Below are 17,279 nucleotides of genomic sequence, written 5' to 3' on the forward strand. Positions count from 1 at the left end.
ATTTCAAACAAGTCTTTGCCTTTTTTGTGGTATGGATTGTAGGTTTGTGGACAGTGCCGTTGTAACAGTACAGAGGTGCTATAGTGAGATCTCTTCTGCTTCGTATTCTCTGAGGTAAAGAGGTCTAGCCTGCTTACGGCTGATAAACCATCAGAACGCAAACACGTGTGGAATGTGTGTGTGAGTGTTTGTCAGTTTCCTGCGCGTGCACGGCAGTTCGGCAACGTCTCCTATTGGTTGCGATCCTCCGCTGTTCCGTCAGGTCATGCGTTCACCCTGCGTTCGGCCTATGCACTCTGACCCTTGGTCGACGTGGTCTTAATATTTGTGATGCATCAGAGAATGTCCTGTACAGAAGTGTATACCCCCCCCCCCCCCCCTTTATCTATTTTCTGTGAAGCACGTTTCTCAAAGGCTGGTGGACTCTGGCCGACACACGGGGCCTCCTGAGCCTCTCTGGAAACATTAAGGGATAGAGTGGGTCTGGGAGCACGGAGTCAGGTCTGTGCAGCTGGGAACGCAGCTGACATGGTGCGGAACGTGGCGGGGCTCGCGCTCGCGCTGCTCTGCTCGCTCGCGGGAGGGGGGCGTTCCTGCCTGGAGCCGGCCTCGGCCTACCGGACGACCGGGGCCGTGTGTAGGCTGACCTACCCTGCCGCCGTGGTCTGTGAGTCCAACCTTCACTTGTTCGCCTTTTAAATATGGGTCTCCGTTCTGTCTGTCCTAGCAGGACAGTTAGGGGAGCGGTTATATTTAGAGAACGGCTTTAAAACAACCAGCCACTGTTTTGACATACTGATAACGTGAACCCGTTTTGTCCTTCGCTCGAATTCTGCTGATGTGTCCTTTTCGTTTCTGGGAATTGACCTCACCGACATTGTTCAAGCTTCCAGAGCCTCTTTCCCGTTGTAAGGGTTTTGCCAGTTGATAAGAATTACTGGCAAATAATAACGAAAACTAAAACTCTGCAGTAAACGAGAAGACCACGGAGGTAATCCAGGCTGCTTTCCAACACGCCAAATATCCCACCATCAAAGGAGAGAAGAGCATGTTGTACACAAGCAAAGTGAAATACGGATTGCACGAGTAAGTGATTTAACGCGAACGTGCATATTTCACATTCGTGTGCACACTCCGTACTAATCTGACATCCCCACAGAAACCAGCACTTCTTGTATCTCATAGTTAATGTGTACACGCACTACATGAAGAGTCCTTACCTGCAGTTTGCAATTGGTAGTTGTATGGACACTGTATACTTTATTACAAATGGAAGATCAGGCCCCCCGTTCCTCATGGTTTGTTACCAATCTCCTCATTTCCTAGCGTGGAGATCCACAACCTGACAATTGGAAAGAGTGAGTTTGAGCTTCTAGAAAACGAAGGCATTAGAATCGTCATTTCCAACGTGTCAGCCTTTTTCAAGGGAGCCGTCCGATATACTTACGTTGGCTATCTGTGAGTAAGCATGTGTATCACGTACAGGAGTCATATGGCCATTTTTATGACCAAATGTTGATGTTACACGGTGTTGTCTGGAAATATATTTAATTCATGGGATGTTTCCCATCTTTAGGGTAGGTACCCTAAAAGGAAACTGATTCACCTAGTGAATGCGCCACAAGAGGGCAGCAGAGTTACTGTTTAATATGTTTTGCATATCGGCTGTGCTAGTCACAGGGCTGTTACTGTGCCCACCTATCTATAACCCCTTTCACTGTGTAAACCTGCTAAAATTGCTCACATGCTGTTTTCCTCTATTTAAAAAAAGTCCATAACAAAATCTTGTTTAAATGCACTGTTCTGTACAGCTTAACCTTGAACCAGTCTATTGACTTTGAAGTTGAATCCCAAATTGATCTGACCATCAATTCCAAGCTATGTGAGTGTTTCAGCAAGCTATTGCTGTTTTTTCCTATGAAATGTCTGCATGTACTGTAGAATAATATCCGAGATCATATGCTATGAATGATATATTATGAAGTATAGCTGTATTGTACTGATAGTTCCTCGTGGGCTCACATGGTGTCTTAAGAGGTGTGTGTGTGTGTGTGTGTGTGTGTGTCAGACTGCAAAAATGGCAGAGTGGCTGCAGATACATCAGACTGCTACCTCACCTTCCACAAGTTACGGCTACTACTGCAGGGTGACAGAGAGTGAGTCGGTCAAGTCAGAGCCAAGCTGGTCCAAACCACTAGCTCAGTCCACACATACCAGGAAAATCTGCTGTTTTGTTAGGAGTGCGGCCTACTGAGTACAGCTGCTTAAAAGAATTTCCAGTAGTGTGTACTGTTACTTCAGTCACGGTCTGTCAATGTTTTTGTCACACCCAAACCAAATACAAAATGCTTAATTAATTCAATCAATATTGGACTGTTCATTGCCTCCTTTCATACAAGCTTTAAAAATCACTTTAATATCATATCTAATGAAACCACAAGTGAAATGCACATCAGATAACTCCCATCTGGTCTGTCTGGCTACAGACCTGGTTGGATGAAGAGGATGTTCACAGACTTCATCACTTTCACACTGAAGCTGATGGTCAAGGTTCAGGTGAGTGAGTTTATTGCACAATTCTGCACCCTGGTGGTCACTTGGTGAGAAACGCCACGCTCACTTTGTGTACTAGGAACTCTACTACCTGATTTGCACAGTGCGTTGCAGAGACCTCCATGTGTTTTTTACAGATCTGTAAGGAAATTAACAAGGTGGCAAATATCCTGGCAGACTTCATCCAGGACACAGCAGGTGAGGATCTGCACACATTTACACGGTTGTGGTGTAAACGCAGGTGTGTGAGTGATAAAGTTCAATTTATTGAGACCTTCTTTCTGATTAAACAGAGCAATTTCTGAGTGATGGTGGGATCTTGGTGAACATCAACGTGACTGCTGCCCCTGTCATTACCTCCAGTTACATAGAGTCGTACCACAAGGTACAATCCACTCTTGCCAAGACCACAAGAGCAGTTTGACTCGGGTGTACCCAGATGTGGTTGGAGTCTGTGGTGTGGTGTATTCTCTCATTGTTCAGTGATTGGCTACAGCAGTTAGTGTCTGTGTGTACCAGGGTGTAGTCACCTATAATACCTCCACCTCGGTGATCAACGCCTCTGCGTTCAGCCCAGACCAGATGACGGAGGGGCGCAGTCTGTACTTCTGGATCTCTGACGACCTTCTGCAGCCACTTATGACGGCAGCCTATCACGACGGACGATTTATGCGCAACATCTCTGGAACTGAGCTCACTGTACATCATTCACAACACCATTCACAAAACAGTGCCCTCTTATGTAAAGATGATTGGTTAATTGTTTGAGTGCTTGGTTGATTTGTTCAAATCAAATCAAATCTCTTTATTGTCACATCACTTTGTACAAGTACACGGGTGAGTGAAAAGCTTTTGTGCAACTTTATGTAACAGATTTAAAACAGGAAGACATATAAATAGAAAGAAAAAAGTCCAAAGGTCCGGATAGAATAATATAAATAATATTAAATTTAGATTTAAAGAAGTATATATTTACAAGACAGCTGGCACCAAAGTGCCATTGTAAACATGAAGTGTTTAGTTTGTTTGGTTTGGTTGTTTAAAACGTGAGCACAGCTCTCTTGGTCTGGCCAGGCTGGGTCATTATCAAGTTTATGCCACCACATTTGGCTTTGTTCTTTTTAATCGCAGGATATGTTCCAGACAGAGATATTCACACCCAGGCCTGAGCTTCTGAACAAGGTAGAGTCATTCCTTGTCTCACCTCTAAACCACACAGTGGTTGGAAGCTAATTTAGGTTCATGTTTCTGAGTCTGTGGTTGTCGCCATGGTAATATGTAAATCTAAATGTACTAGTTCAAAGGAGTGTTAAAAATGCCAAGCAGATTTATAGTTTTTTTGGGGCAGTCTTGCAGTGCAAGGATTCCAGATGTAGAATTCCATAACTATAAAAAAACCATAGTTAACACATCTAACCAATCAGCCATCATTTCATTGGTCTGTGCTGTGGTATGGGTGATGGTTCAGCAGGTTCTTCTGTCTGCGTGTGTTTCTATCTGTGCATCTGTAAGTGGATCTCCTCTGAGGAGCCGTCTTTGAGGGCACGCAGTGCATCTGCGCCTCTCCTCTGGACCACACCGCAGGGCACGTCAGTCAGGGCCCTGGCCGCCGTGGAGCTGACCTCCGGCAAGCTGAATGTCCCTACACTGTTTTTTGAGACGGTCAGCCCACAGCATCTAAAACCAAGCCCTGCCCTGCCTGTGTCTGTCAGTGCCAGTGTCTGTTCTGACCCCAGACCACAAATGTCTGTCCATCTGGTTGGTGTGTGTCATTTCAGGAGGTCGAGGTCCTTGTGCGAGCCTCATACGGTGAGAAGAAGCTGATTCTGAATAGCACGTTAGTCCAGTGAGTAGACCTCCACACTCCCCACGTCACACTACGCTCACCTGCTTCTAACTCGTCTCCCTCTGTGTGGCGTGCAGTGTATCCATATCAAACATTTCCAGCTCAGCAGAACTCTCTGAAGTAAGTGCTAGTCCCACAAATGGATGTAGTATTCTGACAGACATATGGTCTGTTTTCCTTTATAGAGCAATACACTGAGGTAGAGAAAGAATAGAAAATAAAAATTATAGAAGTGGACATCGCAAGCATAATTTGCTATGGATTTTCATTAACTGTCTTTTATAAGGCCATTAAATGAACATTTATAGCAGGTGATACTATTGCTAAGCTGCTTCTGCTGTAATATTGTATTTTCTAGGCAAATCAAGCCTGTGCATCCGCAATCTTTCACTGTACTATAACTGTCCTGTTTCTCCCTGTCTTTATTAGATGGAAGATGCTTTAAATGCGTATCTTCAGGAAGCTACTGAAAAGATTGGAATGCCCAAGGTTATATCTTGTGAGTTATGCGCGTGCATGTGTGTGTGCATGCAAATGTTTATGTATGGGTGGGTGTTTGATGGTGAGATTGGATATATCTATGTGTGTGTGAATATGTATGTATATATGTCTGTCTGTGAATATGCGTGTATGTAACAATAATTGCATTTTTTATCTTTTCTCACTGTGGCCTTTTCTCAGACTTGGAGCCAGAATTAACTGCACTGATGGACCAGCATGGGCTCAGTCTCTTTGACCTCATTAACCCGGAAGTAGTACCCCAAAATGTGAGCATACAGCATTTTTGTTGTTGTCATTTGTCATCAAAGGAGGACATAAACAAAATTATTCCTGACTACTTTTCCCTGGTAGACATGGCACACACCATTATGGTGACCGTCCTCTCCTCCAGGGTCATGTATAGTGTCTCTCCTCTCCTCCAGGGTCATGTATAGTGTGTCTCCTCTCCTCCAGGGTCATGTATAGTGTGTCTCCTCTCATTCAGGGTTATGTATAGTGTGTCTCCTCTCCTCCAGGGTCATGTATAGTGTGTCTCCTCTCCTCCAGGGTCATGTATAGTGTGTCTCCTCTCATCCAGGGTTATGTATAGTGTGTCTCCTCTCATCCAGGGTAATGTATAATGTCTCTCCTCTCATCCAGGGTTATGTCCTAGTGCAGCTGGACTTTGGCTTTCCTCACCATCTACTGGTAGAGTTCCTCAGGAAGACACTGCAGTGACTGGGGTTTCTCATCTAACGTACCGCATACACAAACATGGAATCCTACAAGATGGTCACTAGATGGGTTTAAATAAAAACAAAACAGCAATTTTTCAGAGAGACTTAAAGACCTATCTCAAATGATGAGGCCTACAGCGCTCATAGGCAACTCCAAAACAAGAATGGGGCTACAGCATGAAGAGCTGCATATTATTACCACATAGAGCGGAGTTCAAGCCCTGGAAGTCTCGCAGTGGGAGGATGGAAATCGGATCTAGAGTCGGATATTTCGTTAAGAAATTACTTAATTTTTAATACATTTATTAGGCTACTTAATGACTTATTGCATTCCCAAAGTACTTGAAATGTTAAATAAAACATACAAAAACATTTTGGTGGGATTTATGTAATTTGGGTCACTTTATAATTTGCTAGTGAACTACTGCATGTAATGGAAAAATGCGATATGAAGTTAGACACACCGTGGTGCTGTTTCGGTTTTATGACGACACGTGTCCTCGTTTGACCCCTTGACGATTTGGGGTTATGCATATTCTCGCAGTTTCATTTGTGTGGACTCAGGTATTTGTTCAAGTATGGGGTTTCTAAACAGATTATTATACCATAGACTGTTTATTTGTAAAAAACAAACAAAAACACTAACAAAAACCTACCCAATAACACATCCCAAAATACATTTGGTATGAATATGCCATCAGATTTGGTATGTCTTTGTACCAAGTTCACGCTTTGTATATGTCTTGGCGTAAACTCGGATCTCATTAAAAGGCGTTTTTGTATGTGACAATATGCGTAAAATATATGCTGAGTTAGATTTTTGTGGATTTTTAAGCTGCAATGCCACAACGTCCGTTCAAAATTAAACCGAAAGTAGTGACCTAAAGTTTCGTTTTCTCATCATATCTGCGGAGAGATGCCTGCCGATGGCAACGTTGGTGAGTGTCCTGCAGTTTGTTCATGAAGTAAACAAACTCCTCAGTATTTTAGCTCAAGCGATGTATTTTAATTTGTTGTCTGGTGTACCTTTAGCCGTCTGATATAACGTCCGTTATGCCTATTGTGACAAAAATGGGGCTGAAATAGGCGCGCCAGATTTGGCGAATGGATTTTGGTGTAGATTTGCAGGTTTGCACCACACGTAATTTTATTCAGAGTGTTCCAGCAATAAATAATAAATGGAGTTTGTGCAGGTCATGTGATCATTTTAGTTTTGACGCGTGGCCGCGTGTCTTTTTGGAAGAATGGCGCGTTTTTCTGCAATTATGTATGTAAGAAGGCAGAATTCAGTTCTTCTAGCATTTTCTTTTTCATTTTATTACATTTTGTTTACAGTATCCAGTATGTATGTATAAACAATTAGTATTAAACAATTAGTTTAGTAGAGGTTTGTGGTTATATAAGCTGCTTGTCTGTACGGCCCTCATCAACTTCATTGGAGAATGAAAAATGTGCAGGTTGTGGTTTAAGACAGTATAAGGTAACAAGGATGGGAATTGCAAACTCTCTCTTACTTCCTGTCTACCACTCTTCGAACACACTCTTCATAACCTCCTGTTCTCTGTGTGCCCTTTGACATGAGGACATTTCTACTTTTAAAGTTATTTGCAGAGATGCAGACACAGTGGACACAAACTTTGCACCTCCTTCTGAATTCAAGTCAGCCGTTTTGACCACAGCATATGGACGAAGATAGGCGACATGGACCTGGAAGAGGACATTCAGGATGTGGTGACCCAGGACGTCCCTGCCATAGTGGACGTTCTGTGCTTCCAGAGCGATAAAGTTCTGGAACAGATCTATGGCCTGATGGACCACAGGACACGGGGGCGGCTTGCGTCCCTGCCCAGACGTAGGGACTCTGTCTTGGGCATTGTGGATTACTTCAAGACCTCACGCCATCGATGTTCACAGTTTTTGTCTGCCATGTGGAGCTTCTGTGAAAATATTCCATTGGAGCTGGAGATAAAGATGTTGTCTATTTCAGGATTGGTCACGGGTAAGTTTTACTTCCTGCAGTCTGACCCTCTTCTGTCCAAATAAATTGTGGCTATACTTTGATTGACTTTGTTAGATTAGCCATATTAAATGTTGCTGTTAATGTTCGGAACATGGATATTGGTTTTTATTGTTCGTTTTGTGAGTGTGTGTGTGTGTGGGGGGGGGGGGGGGGGTAGTGGTTGGTGATGGGGACCTTTCAAACATTAACCTTTCAAACATTTAATATGGATAATCTAACATGTCATCTATCATCATTCATGTCTCAATAATTCATGCTCACAGTTAAAAGTTGAAATTAACCCTGTCTCATTGGTTCCAAGACACAGGCTGCAAAGTATGTGACATGAAGTGAGCACAAAAAATACAGATTAATTGACTGTAAATAATTTTGGCTTATACTTTAATGCATTCTCTCTGTTGTGCTATATGATATGAATTGTACCGATATAGGTGTAAGGAAATATATCTTTTCTGAGAGTGGATCGAAAGTCATTAAACAAAAGATCAAAACAAAGTGAAAGTGAAATTGCAGTGGGAATGCAGTGTGTTGCAGTGTTTTAGGTTTTGTTTAATTCGGAGTTGGAATTTCCCTAACAATTTGCTTTCCTGTCTCTTTGTACAAAAAGACACAGGAATAACCACCAATCACCTGCCTGACACCGAAGATCCTCCTCTATCCCATGGTGCAAAGCGTCCACATCTAGGTGCCTAGTTGCTTTAGCTTCTTCCATAACATCACACAGCAGCATACGAAGCTTGATCTATGTACACAAATCGACCCATGAAAATAAGGCACGTAAACCCACAATAATGTAATTCCACTGTTTTCTCATCCAGACCACGTGCAGATCTATGCAAAATCTGTGATGTCCCTCCTGAAGCAGAAATTCGAGATAGTGACAAAGAATATGGAAAAGAAGGTCAGCCTGGACACGATGTACCTCAGCCTGCGGCAGCGTGGTTCTGCTCGGTCCAGGGCCCAGGAAGGGGAGGAGCCTGGGCCGGATCAGAGAGTGTCCGCTGAGTGGCTCCTGAGCACCACAGGCAGGGTGGTGGTGCTACTGGGCCTGGCTGGTTCTGGGAAGACCCTGCTGATGCACTGTCTCAGCCATCGCTGGGCCCAGGGCCTGTACCCAGCCTTCCAGCTCCTCTTCCTGCTGGAGTTCCGTCAGCTCAACCTGGTGTCGCGGCCGCTGTCCCTGAAAGAACTGTTGTTCCGCTTCTTTCTTCCACCTGAGGGTGGCGACGACGAGCAGAGCGAGTCGGTGTTCAACTACGTCCTCTCCAACCCAGAGAAAGTCTGTTTCATATTTGACGGGTATGACGAATTGGGGGTGAAGTTCACGGATCCGGAGAAGCTCGGCAGTACCATGGACCCCTCCCAGAAGCTGCCCATCGCCGATCTCCTCTCTGGATTGTGTAGCTGCAAGATTCTGCCTGGGTGCACGGTGCTGGTCACGTGTCGGCCGCGGGATGTGAGCGACCTGTTTGGGAGCTCGAGCTGCTTCGTTGCAGAGCTGCTGGGTTTCAGTCAGCAGCGGGTCCTGGAATACACCAAAGAGTTCTTCCACGGAAAGGAAGACGCGCTCAGAGAAAAGGCGCTGAGTCAGATGATGGGCAGCCGCCACCTCCTCTCCATGTCCCACGTTCCCGCGCTCTGCCACGTCTGCTGCGTGTGCTTGGATCACTTGCTGTCCAGCAAAGCAGCTCGGCCCGCTGCCGAGCTCCCGAGCTCGCTGACCCAGATCTACCTGCACATCCTGTCTGCCTTCCTGAGCCGGTGTGAAGGTGGTAGGGGCTCGCACGCTGCTAACGATTTGCTGCGAAAGTACAGGGCTCAGATATGTGCGCTGTGCAAGCTTGCGATGGATGGACTAGAGAAAAGTCGTATAGTGTTCCAGGCACAGGACATTTCTCCGCAGCTAATGAACTTTGGAGCCAATGCCGGAATCATGTCCCGTGTGGACCTCACATGTCCAGATGGGTCTCGGAGTTTGGGCTGCGCCTTTATGCACCTCACCATGCAGGAGTTCCTGGCTGCTTTGCACCTTATGACGAGTCCGGACGTCTCGGAGTCGAGGCTCAAGAAGAAGCTCAATCTGAAAAGCCGCTGGATCGCGAAGACTGATCCCAGAACTGTGTTCACTGACTCCCTCCACTTGTACATGTGCGGACTTGCGTCAACGGCCTGCACTTCGAGCCTCGTCGTGCTGGAAGGAGGCAAGCAGGCCGGGGTCCTGGTCCAGAGGCGCCAGGATGCAGTTCGCAAGATTCTTCTCAGCTTTGTTGGCAGCGCCAGCCAGACGGGGCCCAAGATAGTTGAGCTGTGCCGCTGTGCGCACGAGACACAGGACACAGGCCTGGCCGCTGCCATTGGCTCCAGGGCGCACTTTGAACTGCGGAATATCAGACTCAACCCTGTGGACATGGACGCCTTGGCGTTCGTAACCTCAGCAGCCAATCAAATGGTGTGTTTGGACTTCGGTGGTTGTTCTATTGAACTGGAGTGTTTGAACATCATTCCCAACTTCAGCAACCTTGAATATCTCATGTGAGTTCCAGGATTTTCATATGCTGACATAGGGAATGTGACATTAAATAGTAATTATTGTTATTATCTGAAATGTGTAGGGATGAGCATTAATAGATGCTATTTTGGAAAGGGCTAATCTAAAGGGATAATCTCATAAAAAAAAAAAAAATTATTTGAAAACGTTATAGAATTACTCTCCAGATTTATTCTCTCAAGTCTTTGACTACCCTGTTAAATATGAAGTTTGCACAAGGATGTTGGAAAAATACATTTGCTTTTCATATTTATGCTTTGATAATGAGTACTTTGCAGCATGGACTGTGAATAGTTTATGTATATATTTTAAGGCACGACTGCACACATTTCTGTATGCTGGCATGGGAGTAAATACAGTGGGTATTGAAAGTATTCAGACACTTACATTTTTCATTGCAGCCATTTGCTAAAATCAAAAAAGTACATTTTATTTCTGATTAATGTACACCCAGCACCCAATCTGGACAATTTTTTTTGCAAATTTATTAAAACAGAAAAACTGAAATATCACATGGTCACATGGTATTCAGACCATTTGTTCAGTATTGAGTTGAAGCACCCTTTTGAGCTAGTACAGCCATGAGTCTTCTTGTGAATGATGCAGCAAGTTTTTCACACCTAGATTTGGGGATCCTCTGCCATTCTTCCTTGCAGATCCCCTCCAGTTCCATCAGGTTGGATGGTGAACGTTGGTGGACAACCATTTTCAGGTCTCTCCAGAGATGCTCAATTGGGTTTAGGTGAGGGCTCTGGCTGGGCCAGTCACGAGTGGTCACAGAGTTGTTCTGAAGTCATTCCTTTGTTATTTTAGCTGTGTGCGTAGGGTCATTGTCTTGTTAGAAGGTGAACCTTCGGCCCAGTCTGAGGTCCAGAGCTCTCTGGAAGAGGTTTTATTCCAGGATATCTCTGTACTTGGCTGCATTCATTCATCCTGTCCCTGCAGCTGAAACACACTCCCATAGCATGATGCTGCCACCACCATGTTTCACTGTTGGGACTGTATTGGGCAGATTATGAGCTGTGCTTGGTTTTCTCCGCACATACAGCTAAGAATTAACACCAATAAGTTCACTCTTCGTCTCACAAGTCTCATGTGTTTTTTTTTTTTTGGCAAACTCTGTGCAGGCTTTCATATGTCTGCCATAAAGCTGCAGTGATAGTTGACTTTGTGGAACCTTGAGTGCTACAGAAATTCTATTGTAACTTTAGCCAGATCTGTGCCTTGCCACAGTTCTGTTTCTGAGCTCCTTGGGCAGTTCTTTTGACCTCATGTTTCTCATTTGCTCTGACATGTACTGTGAGGTCTTATATAGACAGGTGTGTGCCTTTGTTAATCAAGTCCAGTCAGTTTAATTAAACACAGCTGGACTCCAATGAAGGAGTAGAACAATCTCAAGGAGGAATCAGAAGAAATGGACAGCGTGAGTTAAATATGAGTGTCACAGCAAAGGGTCTGAATACTTATGACCATGTGATATTACACATTTGCAAAAAAAATCTACATTTCTATTTTTTCTTTCAAAATGAGGAATAAAATGAACTTTTTTGATTTTAGCTGCAATGAAACAGAGTAAAACATGTTAAAAGGGTCTGAATACTTTCTGTACCTTCATCCTTCACTTCATACTTACATTTTATTTGTTTTTGCAGTTTTCGAAGTCGAAAGTATGACGACAAGTTTGCGGAAGCTTTGTCCGGTATCCTGCCCAAAATGGAGTGCTTGAAGCAGTTAGAGTGAGTTCCCTGCTCTAAAGACTAGTGTCATGTTTGTAAAGTGAGACAGCACTGTGGCGTTTACACAGCTCTCCTGTCCACAGTTTCATCAGCGGAGGTCTTACTGATGCTGGAGCTGCTAAGCTTGTCAAGGCTCTGGAGAGCTGTCCACAAATCACACAGCTCAAGTAAGAGTTTGCCCAACAGAGTATAAGGGATGATGGGATCGTTCTGCCGGTTGTAAGACTTAGATAACACAATAGGATCCAGTGACATGACACTGTAAACATCAGTGGGAGGAGCTATATCTATAGGAGAATTCTGAGTCATGGTTAACATCAATGCGAGGAGCTACACTACCAGTCAAAAGTTTGGACACACCTATTCTGTTTATCTTTAATTATTTTTGACATACAGTGGGGAAAATAAGTATTTAGTCAGTCACCAATTGTGTAAGTTTTCCCACTTAAAAAGATGAGAGGCCTGTAAATGACATCATAGGTAGACCTCAACTATGAGAGACAAAATGTGAAAAAAAATTGAGAAAATCATTTTGTCTGACTTTTAAAGAATTTATTTGCAAATAATGGTGGAAAATAAGTATTTGGTCACCTACAAACAAGCAAGATTTCTGGCTGTCACAGACCTGTAACTTCTTTTTTAAGAATCTCCTCTTTCCCCCACTCATTACCTGTATTAATGGCACCTGTTTGAAGTTGTTAACAGTATAAAAGACACCTGCCCACAACCTCAAACAGTCACACTCCAAACTCCACTATGGTGAAGACGAAAGAGCTGTCGGAGGACACCAGAAACCGAATTGTAGACCTGCACCAGGCTGGGAAGACTGAATCTGCAATAGGCAAGCAGCTTGGTGTGAAGAAATCTACTGTGGGAGCAATAATCAGAAAATGGAAGACCTACAAGACCACTACTAATCTCCCTCGATCTGGGGCTCCACGCAAGATCTCAGCCCGTGGAGTCAAAATGAACACAAGAACGGTGAGGAAAAATCCCAGAACCACAAGGGGGGATCTAGTGAATGACCTGCAGAAAGCTGGGACCAACGTTACAAAGGCTACCATCAGCAACACACTACGACGCCAGGGACTCAGATCTTGCAGTGCCAGACGTGTCCCCCTGCTTAAGCCAGTCCATATCCAGGCACGTCTGAAGTTTGCTAGAGAGCATTTGGATGTTCCAGAAGAGTATTGGGAGAATGTCATATGGTCAGATGAAACCAAAGTAGAACTATTTGGTAAAAACACAACTCGTCGTGTTTGGAGGACAGTGAATGCTGAGTTGCATCCAAAGAACACCATACCAACTGTGAAGCATGGGGGTGGCAACATCATGCTTTGGGGCTGTTTCTCTGCAAAGGGACCAGGACGACTGGTCCGTGTACATGAAAGAATGAATGGGGCCATGTATTGTGAGATTTTGGGTGCAAACCTCCTTCCATCAGCAAGGGCAATGAAGATGAAACGTGGCTGGGTCTTTCAGCATGACAATGATCCCAAGCACACTGCCAGGGCAACAAAAAAGTGGCTTCGTAAGAAACATTTCAAAGTCCTGGAGTGGCCTAGCCAGTCTCCCGATCTCAACCCCATCGAAAACGTTTGGAGGGAGTTAAAAGTCCGTGTTGCCCGCCGACAGCCCCAAAACATCACTGCTCTAGAGGAGATCTGAATGGAGGAATGGGCCAACATACCAGCAACAGTGTGTGCCAACCTTGTGAAGACTTACAGAAAACATTTGACCTCTGTCATTGCCAACAGAGGATATACAACAAAGTATTGAGATGAACTTATGTTATTGACCAAATACTTATTTTCCACCATTATTTGCAAATAAATTCTTTAAAAGTCAGACAAAATTTTTTTTCACATTTTGTCTCTCATAGTTGAGGTCTACCTATGATGTCAATTACCGGCCTCTCTCATCTGTTTAAGTGGGAGAACTTGCACAATTGGTGACTGACTAAATACTTATTTTCCCCACTGTATACAGTACAGGCCAAAAGTTTGGACACACCTTCTCATTCAATGCATTTTTTTTAATGTTCTTAATTATATAGATAGATAAATAGATAGATATAAGATAACAACACTTTCCCCAAATGATATTTGGTTAAATGTTTTTTTTAATTATTAAGAACATGCATTTAGCCAGGTGTGTCCAAAGTTTTGACTGGTAGTTTATATCTAAAGGGGAATTCTGATTGAGAGTAAACATCAATAGGAGAAGAGATAGCACAGTTAGAATACACATGCACTGCTTTCATTAAAATGTGTGTCTTTTTCTGACAGTGTCAGTGACAACTCCTTATCAGATGAAAGTATAAGAAAAATCACAGATTTGTTTCCCAAACTGACTAGCCTCACATCTGTCATGTAAGTGAGATATTTTGTATTTTTGTTTACTGTGTAGTTGTACTAGTTCACAGAAAGTGAATTATTTTGTATTTACAAGGTAAATGTAATGTTAGAGGACGTGAATTTTCACTGATAACTGGAGATATTGTCCTTATGGTCTGCCATATTTGAATGTTGCTTACAGGTTGGGGAAGAACAATATTTCCAGAGATGGAATATTTATCCTGGTTGAAAAGATGTCGACCTTTCTTAACATTAAGAAAGTCTATGTCAAGTAGGTTCTGTCATTGAATGTGAATTCTTATGAACTTGATGCTTGAGTTAAGACTCACAGATTTAACACTAACATAGAGTTCAAAGAGTTAACACTAACACAGTTGACACAGTTAATACTGTAACAGAATTAACACTAACACAGAGCTAACAGTTAACACTAACACTAGCACAGAGTTAATACTAACAGACTAACTTTCTAACACACCGTGTTAACACAGAGTGAATGCAGAGTAAACAGTGAACACAAACACAGAGTTAACATTCTAACAGAGTAAACACTAACATTCTAACACAGTTAACATTCTAACACAGTTAATAAAGAGTAAACAGAGAGTTTACATTCTAACATGGAGTAAACACTAACAGAATTAACAGAGTAAACAGAATATACACTAACAGAGTTAACACAGAGTAAACATGATCACAGAGTAAACACTAACAGAGTTGACGTTCTAACAGAGTTAATACAGAGTAAACACTAAGAACGAGTTGACATTCTAACACAGTTAACACAGTAAACAGTAAATACTAACACAATCAACACAGAGTAAACGAGAGTAAACACTATCACAGAGTTAACATTCTAAGAGTTAACATACTAAATACTAATTAACATAGTAAATACTAAAACAGTTAACACAGAAAACAGATTAAACTAACAGAATTAACATTCTAAAAGAGTGAACACAGAGTAAACACTAAGAGTAAACAGAATAAACACTAATACAGTAAACACTAACACAGAGTGAACACTAACACAGTTGACAGAGTAAGCACTAACACAGAGTTAACATTTTAACAGAGTTAACAGTGTAAACGGAGTAAATACTAACACAGAGTTAGCAGCTTGTTTGGCAGATCCTGCGTGTACTCTGTATCCATTGTTTTAAGTTTTGTTTACAAGTATTTCTGTCTAATCGAAAACTCCCCCTCTCTCTGTGTACAGTGGAAGAAGAGAAATCAGCATTTCTTTCTCCCCAAACTCGCATAAGTGAGTACTGACAGCCTTGGAACATGTGTGATTGGACATGCCTGATTGGATGTATTGTGCTGTGCTGAATGTGTTGATGCAAGTGTGACCAGTTTTAGATAGACTTGTAAATAGTGTGTATGCAATCAATAATATAGTAGCCATACTCCAGTCCAAAATATGAATTTTAGAAACTGAACTGATTCCTTAACGGGGCAATGAGTCATTTTTCCATTGATACTTCTGGATATATCAGAGATCCTGTACTAATTTTACATCATTAATCATAGTCACCTCCATGTGGGGGATATGCTCTATAGAATATAAACTGGTTCGTTTGAGGACTCTGTTCTGATTGCTTAATGATAAATTAGGCATTTGTAATATTTTAGTAAACACAAATTAACATAAGGTATTGCTTTCACATTTTATGTCTGAGGAAGTGACATTATTTTGTATGTACACACATACACACTATATTGCCAAAAGTATTGGATGTCATTTAAGCTCATATGTAAGTCAAGGAAGGTGAGCGAAATCTTCCTACGTATCATTTCTGGAATTCGGCCTATGTTTGAAGGCCGAAATCGGCCGAAATGTTTTTCTCTCCAGTGGCTGGGCTACACCCACACACAAATTATTACAACCACTCAACTTCCTGTTGACCTACATTACTTTTATAATGTGGTATAAATAATTTGCTTGTGCTCAAGGTCCAGGGTGATATGAAATTATATTGAAATAGTTATATTATTGTGATCTGTTTTGATGTTTTTAATCTTCTGTACAGTCAAAATATGATATTTTTTTCACAGTAATCTAATGAAACATTGGAGAATGCAGTCTCCACCGATCATGAACAGATTAATCTCTAATAATATGAGGAAGACATTGGTAGTGGTATTTGAACAAAGACTGATGTTAATTAAACTCTATGATTCACTTACAGCTTTGATCTCATGTTCTTGATTGACTTTTTTAAATTGGAAAACTATATATTGCTTTGTATACCAGGTATATCACAGCGACAACTTGAACAGTGACCACATGAGCTACAATACTGGCTAACATGCACTGATGTGAACTTTCTGTTGTTAATTGCTCTGTTTTGTGTATTGTGTATTGTGTATTGACAGTGCGATCACGGACAACACCAGCAACACTGAAGTAACAAAGGAGCTTATGTATGTTCAGACCTTCTCCCTGTTGTTCTGCCTCTTTAAATTTGTTTGAAATGCTACATGCTGGTTTGAGGTGGAAGGGTGGTGACCTCCGCTTTGTCCATTGATAATTTAATAATAGTTTAAAAGAGGTGCTAATATCTCCTGGGTCCTGGTGTCTATGGTGATTACACAAACACTATTTCAGCTTTTCTTCCTGGCTATTGTGTGTTTAGCTTGAAGGACTGCGGTCTCAAGCTGGCTCATCTGACCGGGCTGAGCAGCAGACTGAAGACCTGCTCGTCCCTGAAACTGCTCAAGTAAACCTCACCACACAGCCTACCACACAGCCCCACAACCCTCACCACACAGCCCCCGTATCCCTCACCACACAGCCCCAATAACCCTCACCACACAGCCCCCACAACCCTCACCACACAGCCCCCACAACCCTCACCACACAGCCCCCGTATCCCTCACCACACAGCCCCCGTATCCCTCACCACACAGCCCCCACAACCCTCACCACACAGCCCCCGTATCCCTTACCACACAGCCCCCGTAACCCTCACCACACAGCCCCACAACCCTCACCACAC

At 42.9% G+C, this 17,279-nt stretch overlaps 2 protein-coding genes across 6 annotated transcripts in view; both read left to right on the plus strand.

Moving 5' to 3' along the window:
- The first annotated feature begins 102 nt into the window (after window positions 1–102).
- cetp (cholesteryl ester transfer protein, plasma) lies at window positions 103–5,961 on the plus strand. 3 transcript variants are annotated; one of them, XM_076993651.1, is made up of 16 exons: window positions 103–667; window positions 972–1,086; window positions 1,327–1,458; window positions 1,812–1,882; window positions 2,069–2,156; window positions 2,487–2,556; window positions 2,691–2,751; window positions 2,847–2,938; window positions 3,073–3,252; window positions 3,685–3,735; window positions 4,066–4,215; window positions 4,332–4,399; window positions 4,477–4,519; window positions 4,829–4,898; window positions 5,081–5,166; window positions 5,540–5,960. In XM_076993651.1, the coding sequence occupies exons 1-16, from the start codon at window positions 529–531 to the stop codon at window positions 5,615–5,617; spliced, it is 1,494 nt and encodes a 497-aa protein (XP_076849766.1). In that variant the 5' UTR covers window positions 103–528; the 3' UTR covers window positions 5,618–5,960. The 3 variants fall into 3 exon arrangements, 2 of the variants coding, with proteins under 2 accessions (XP_076849766.1, XP_076849767.1); XM_076993652.1 differs by lacking the exon at window positions 1,327–1,458 and having other exon boundaries at window positions 5,540–5,961; XR_013125941.1 differs by lacking the exons at window positions 4,477–4,519; window positions 5,540–5,960.
- Window positions 5,962–6,420: 459 nt separating this feature from the next.
- nlrc5 (NLR family, CARD domain containing 5) overlaps window positions 6,421–17,279 on the plus strand; it is a 28,255-nt gene continuing 17,396 nt past the window's right edge. Inside the window, exons 1-11 of one of the 3 annotated variants that reach the window (XM_076993643.1) lie at window positions 6,421–6,554; window positions 7,218–7,615; window positions 8,244–8,321; window positions 8,455–10,168; window positions 11,837–11,920; window positions 12,004–12,087; window positions 14,209–14,292; window positions 14,459–14,548; window positions 15,497–15,541; window positions 16,657–16,704; window positions 16,917–17,000. In XM_076993643.1, coding sequence (XP_076849758.1) covers window positions 7,318–7,615; window positions 8,244–8,321; window positions 8,455–10,168; window positions 11,837–11,920; window positions 12,004–12,087; window positions 14,209–14,292; window positions 14,459–14,548; window positions 15,497–15,541; window positions 16,657–16,704; window positions 16,917–17,000 — 2,609 coding nt within the window. In that variant the 5' untranslated portion in view covers window positions 6,421–6,554; window positions 7,218–7,317. Of the gene's footprint in view, window positions 6,555–6,613; window positions 7,097–7,129; window positions 7,616–8,243; window positions 8,322–8,454; window positions 10,169–11,836; window positions 11,921–12,003; window positions 12,088–14,208; window positions 14,293–14,458; window positions 14,549–15,496; window positions 15,542–16,656; window positions 16,705–16,916; window positions 17,001–17,279 lie in introns of those variants that run through there. The other 2 variants (XM_076993645.1, XM_076993644.1) reach the window with 2 other exon arrangements.

Source organism: Brachyhypopomus gauderio, unplaced genomic scaffold (genome assembly GCF_052324685.1).
Source record: "Brachyhypopomus gauderio isolate BG-103 unplaced genomic scaffold, BGAUD_0.2 sc118, whole genome shotgun sequence".
Classification (NCBI taxonomy): Eukaryota; Metazoa; Chordata; class Actinopteri; order Gymnotiformes; family Hypopomidae; genus Brachyhypopomus; species Brachyhypopomus gauderio.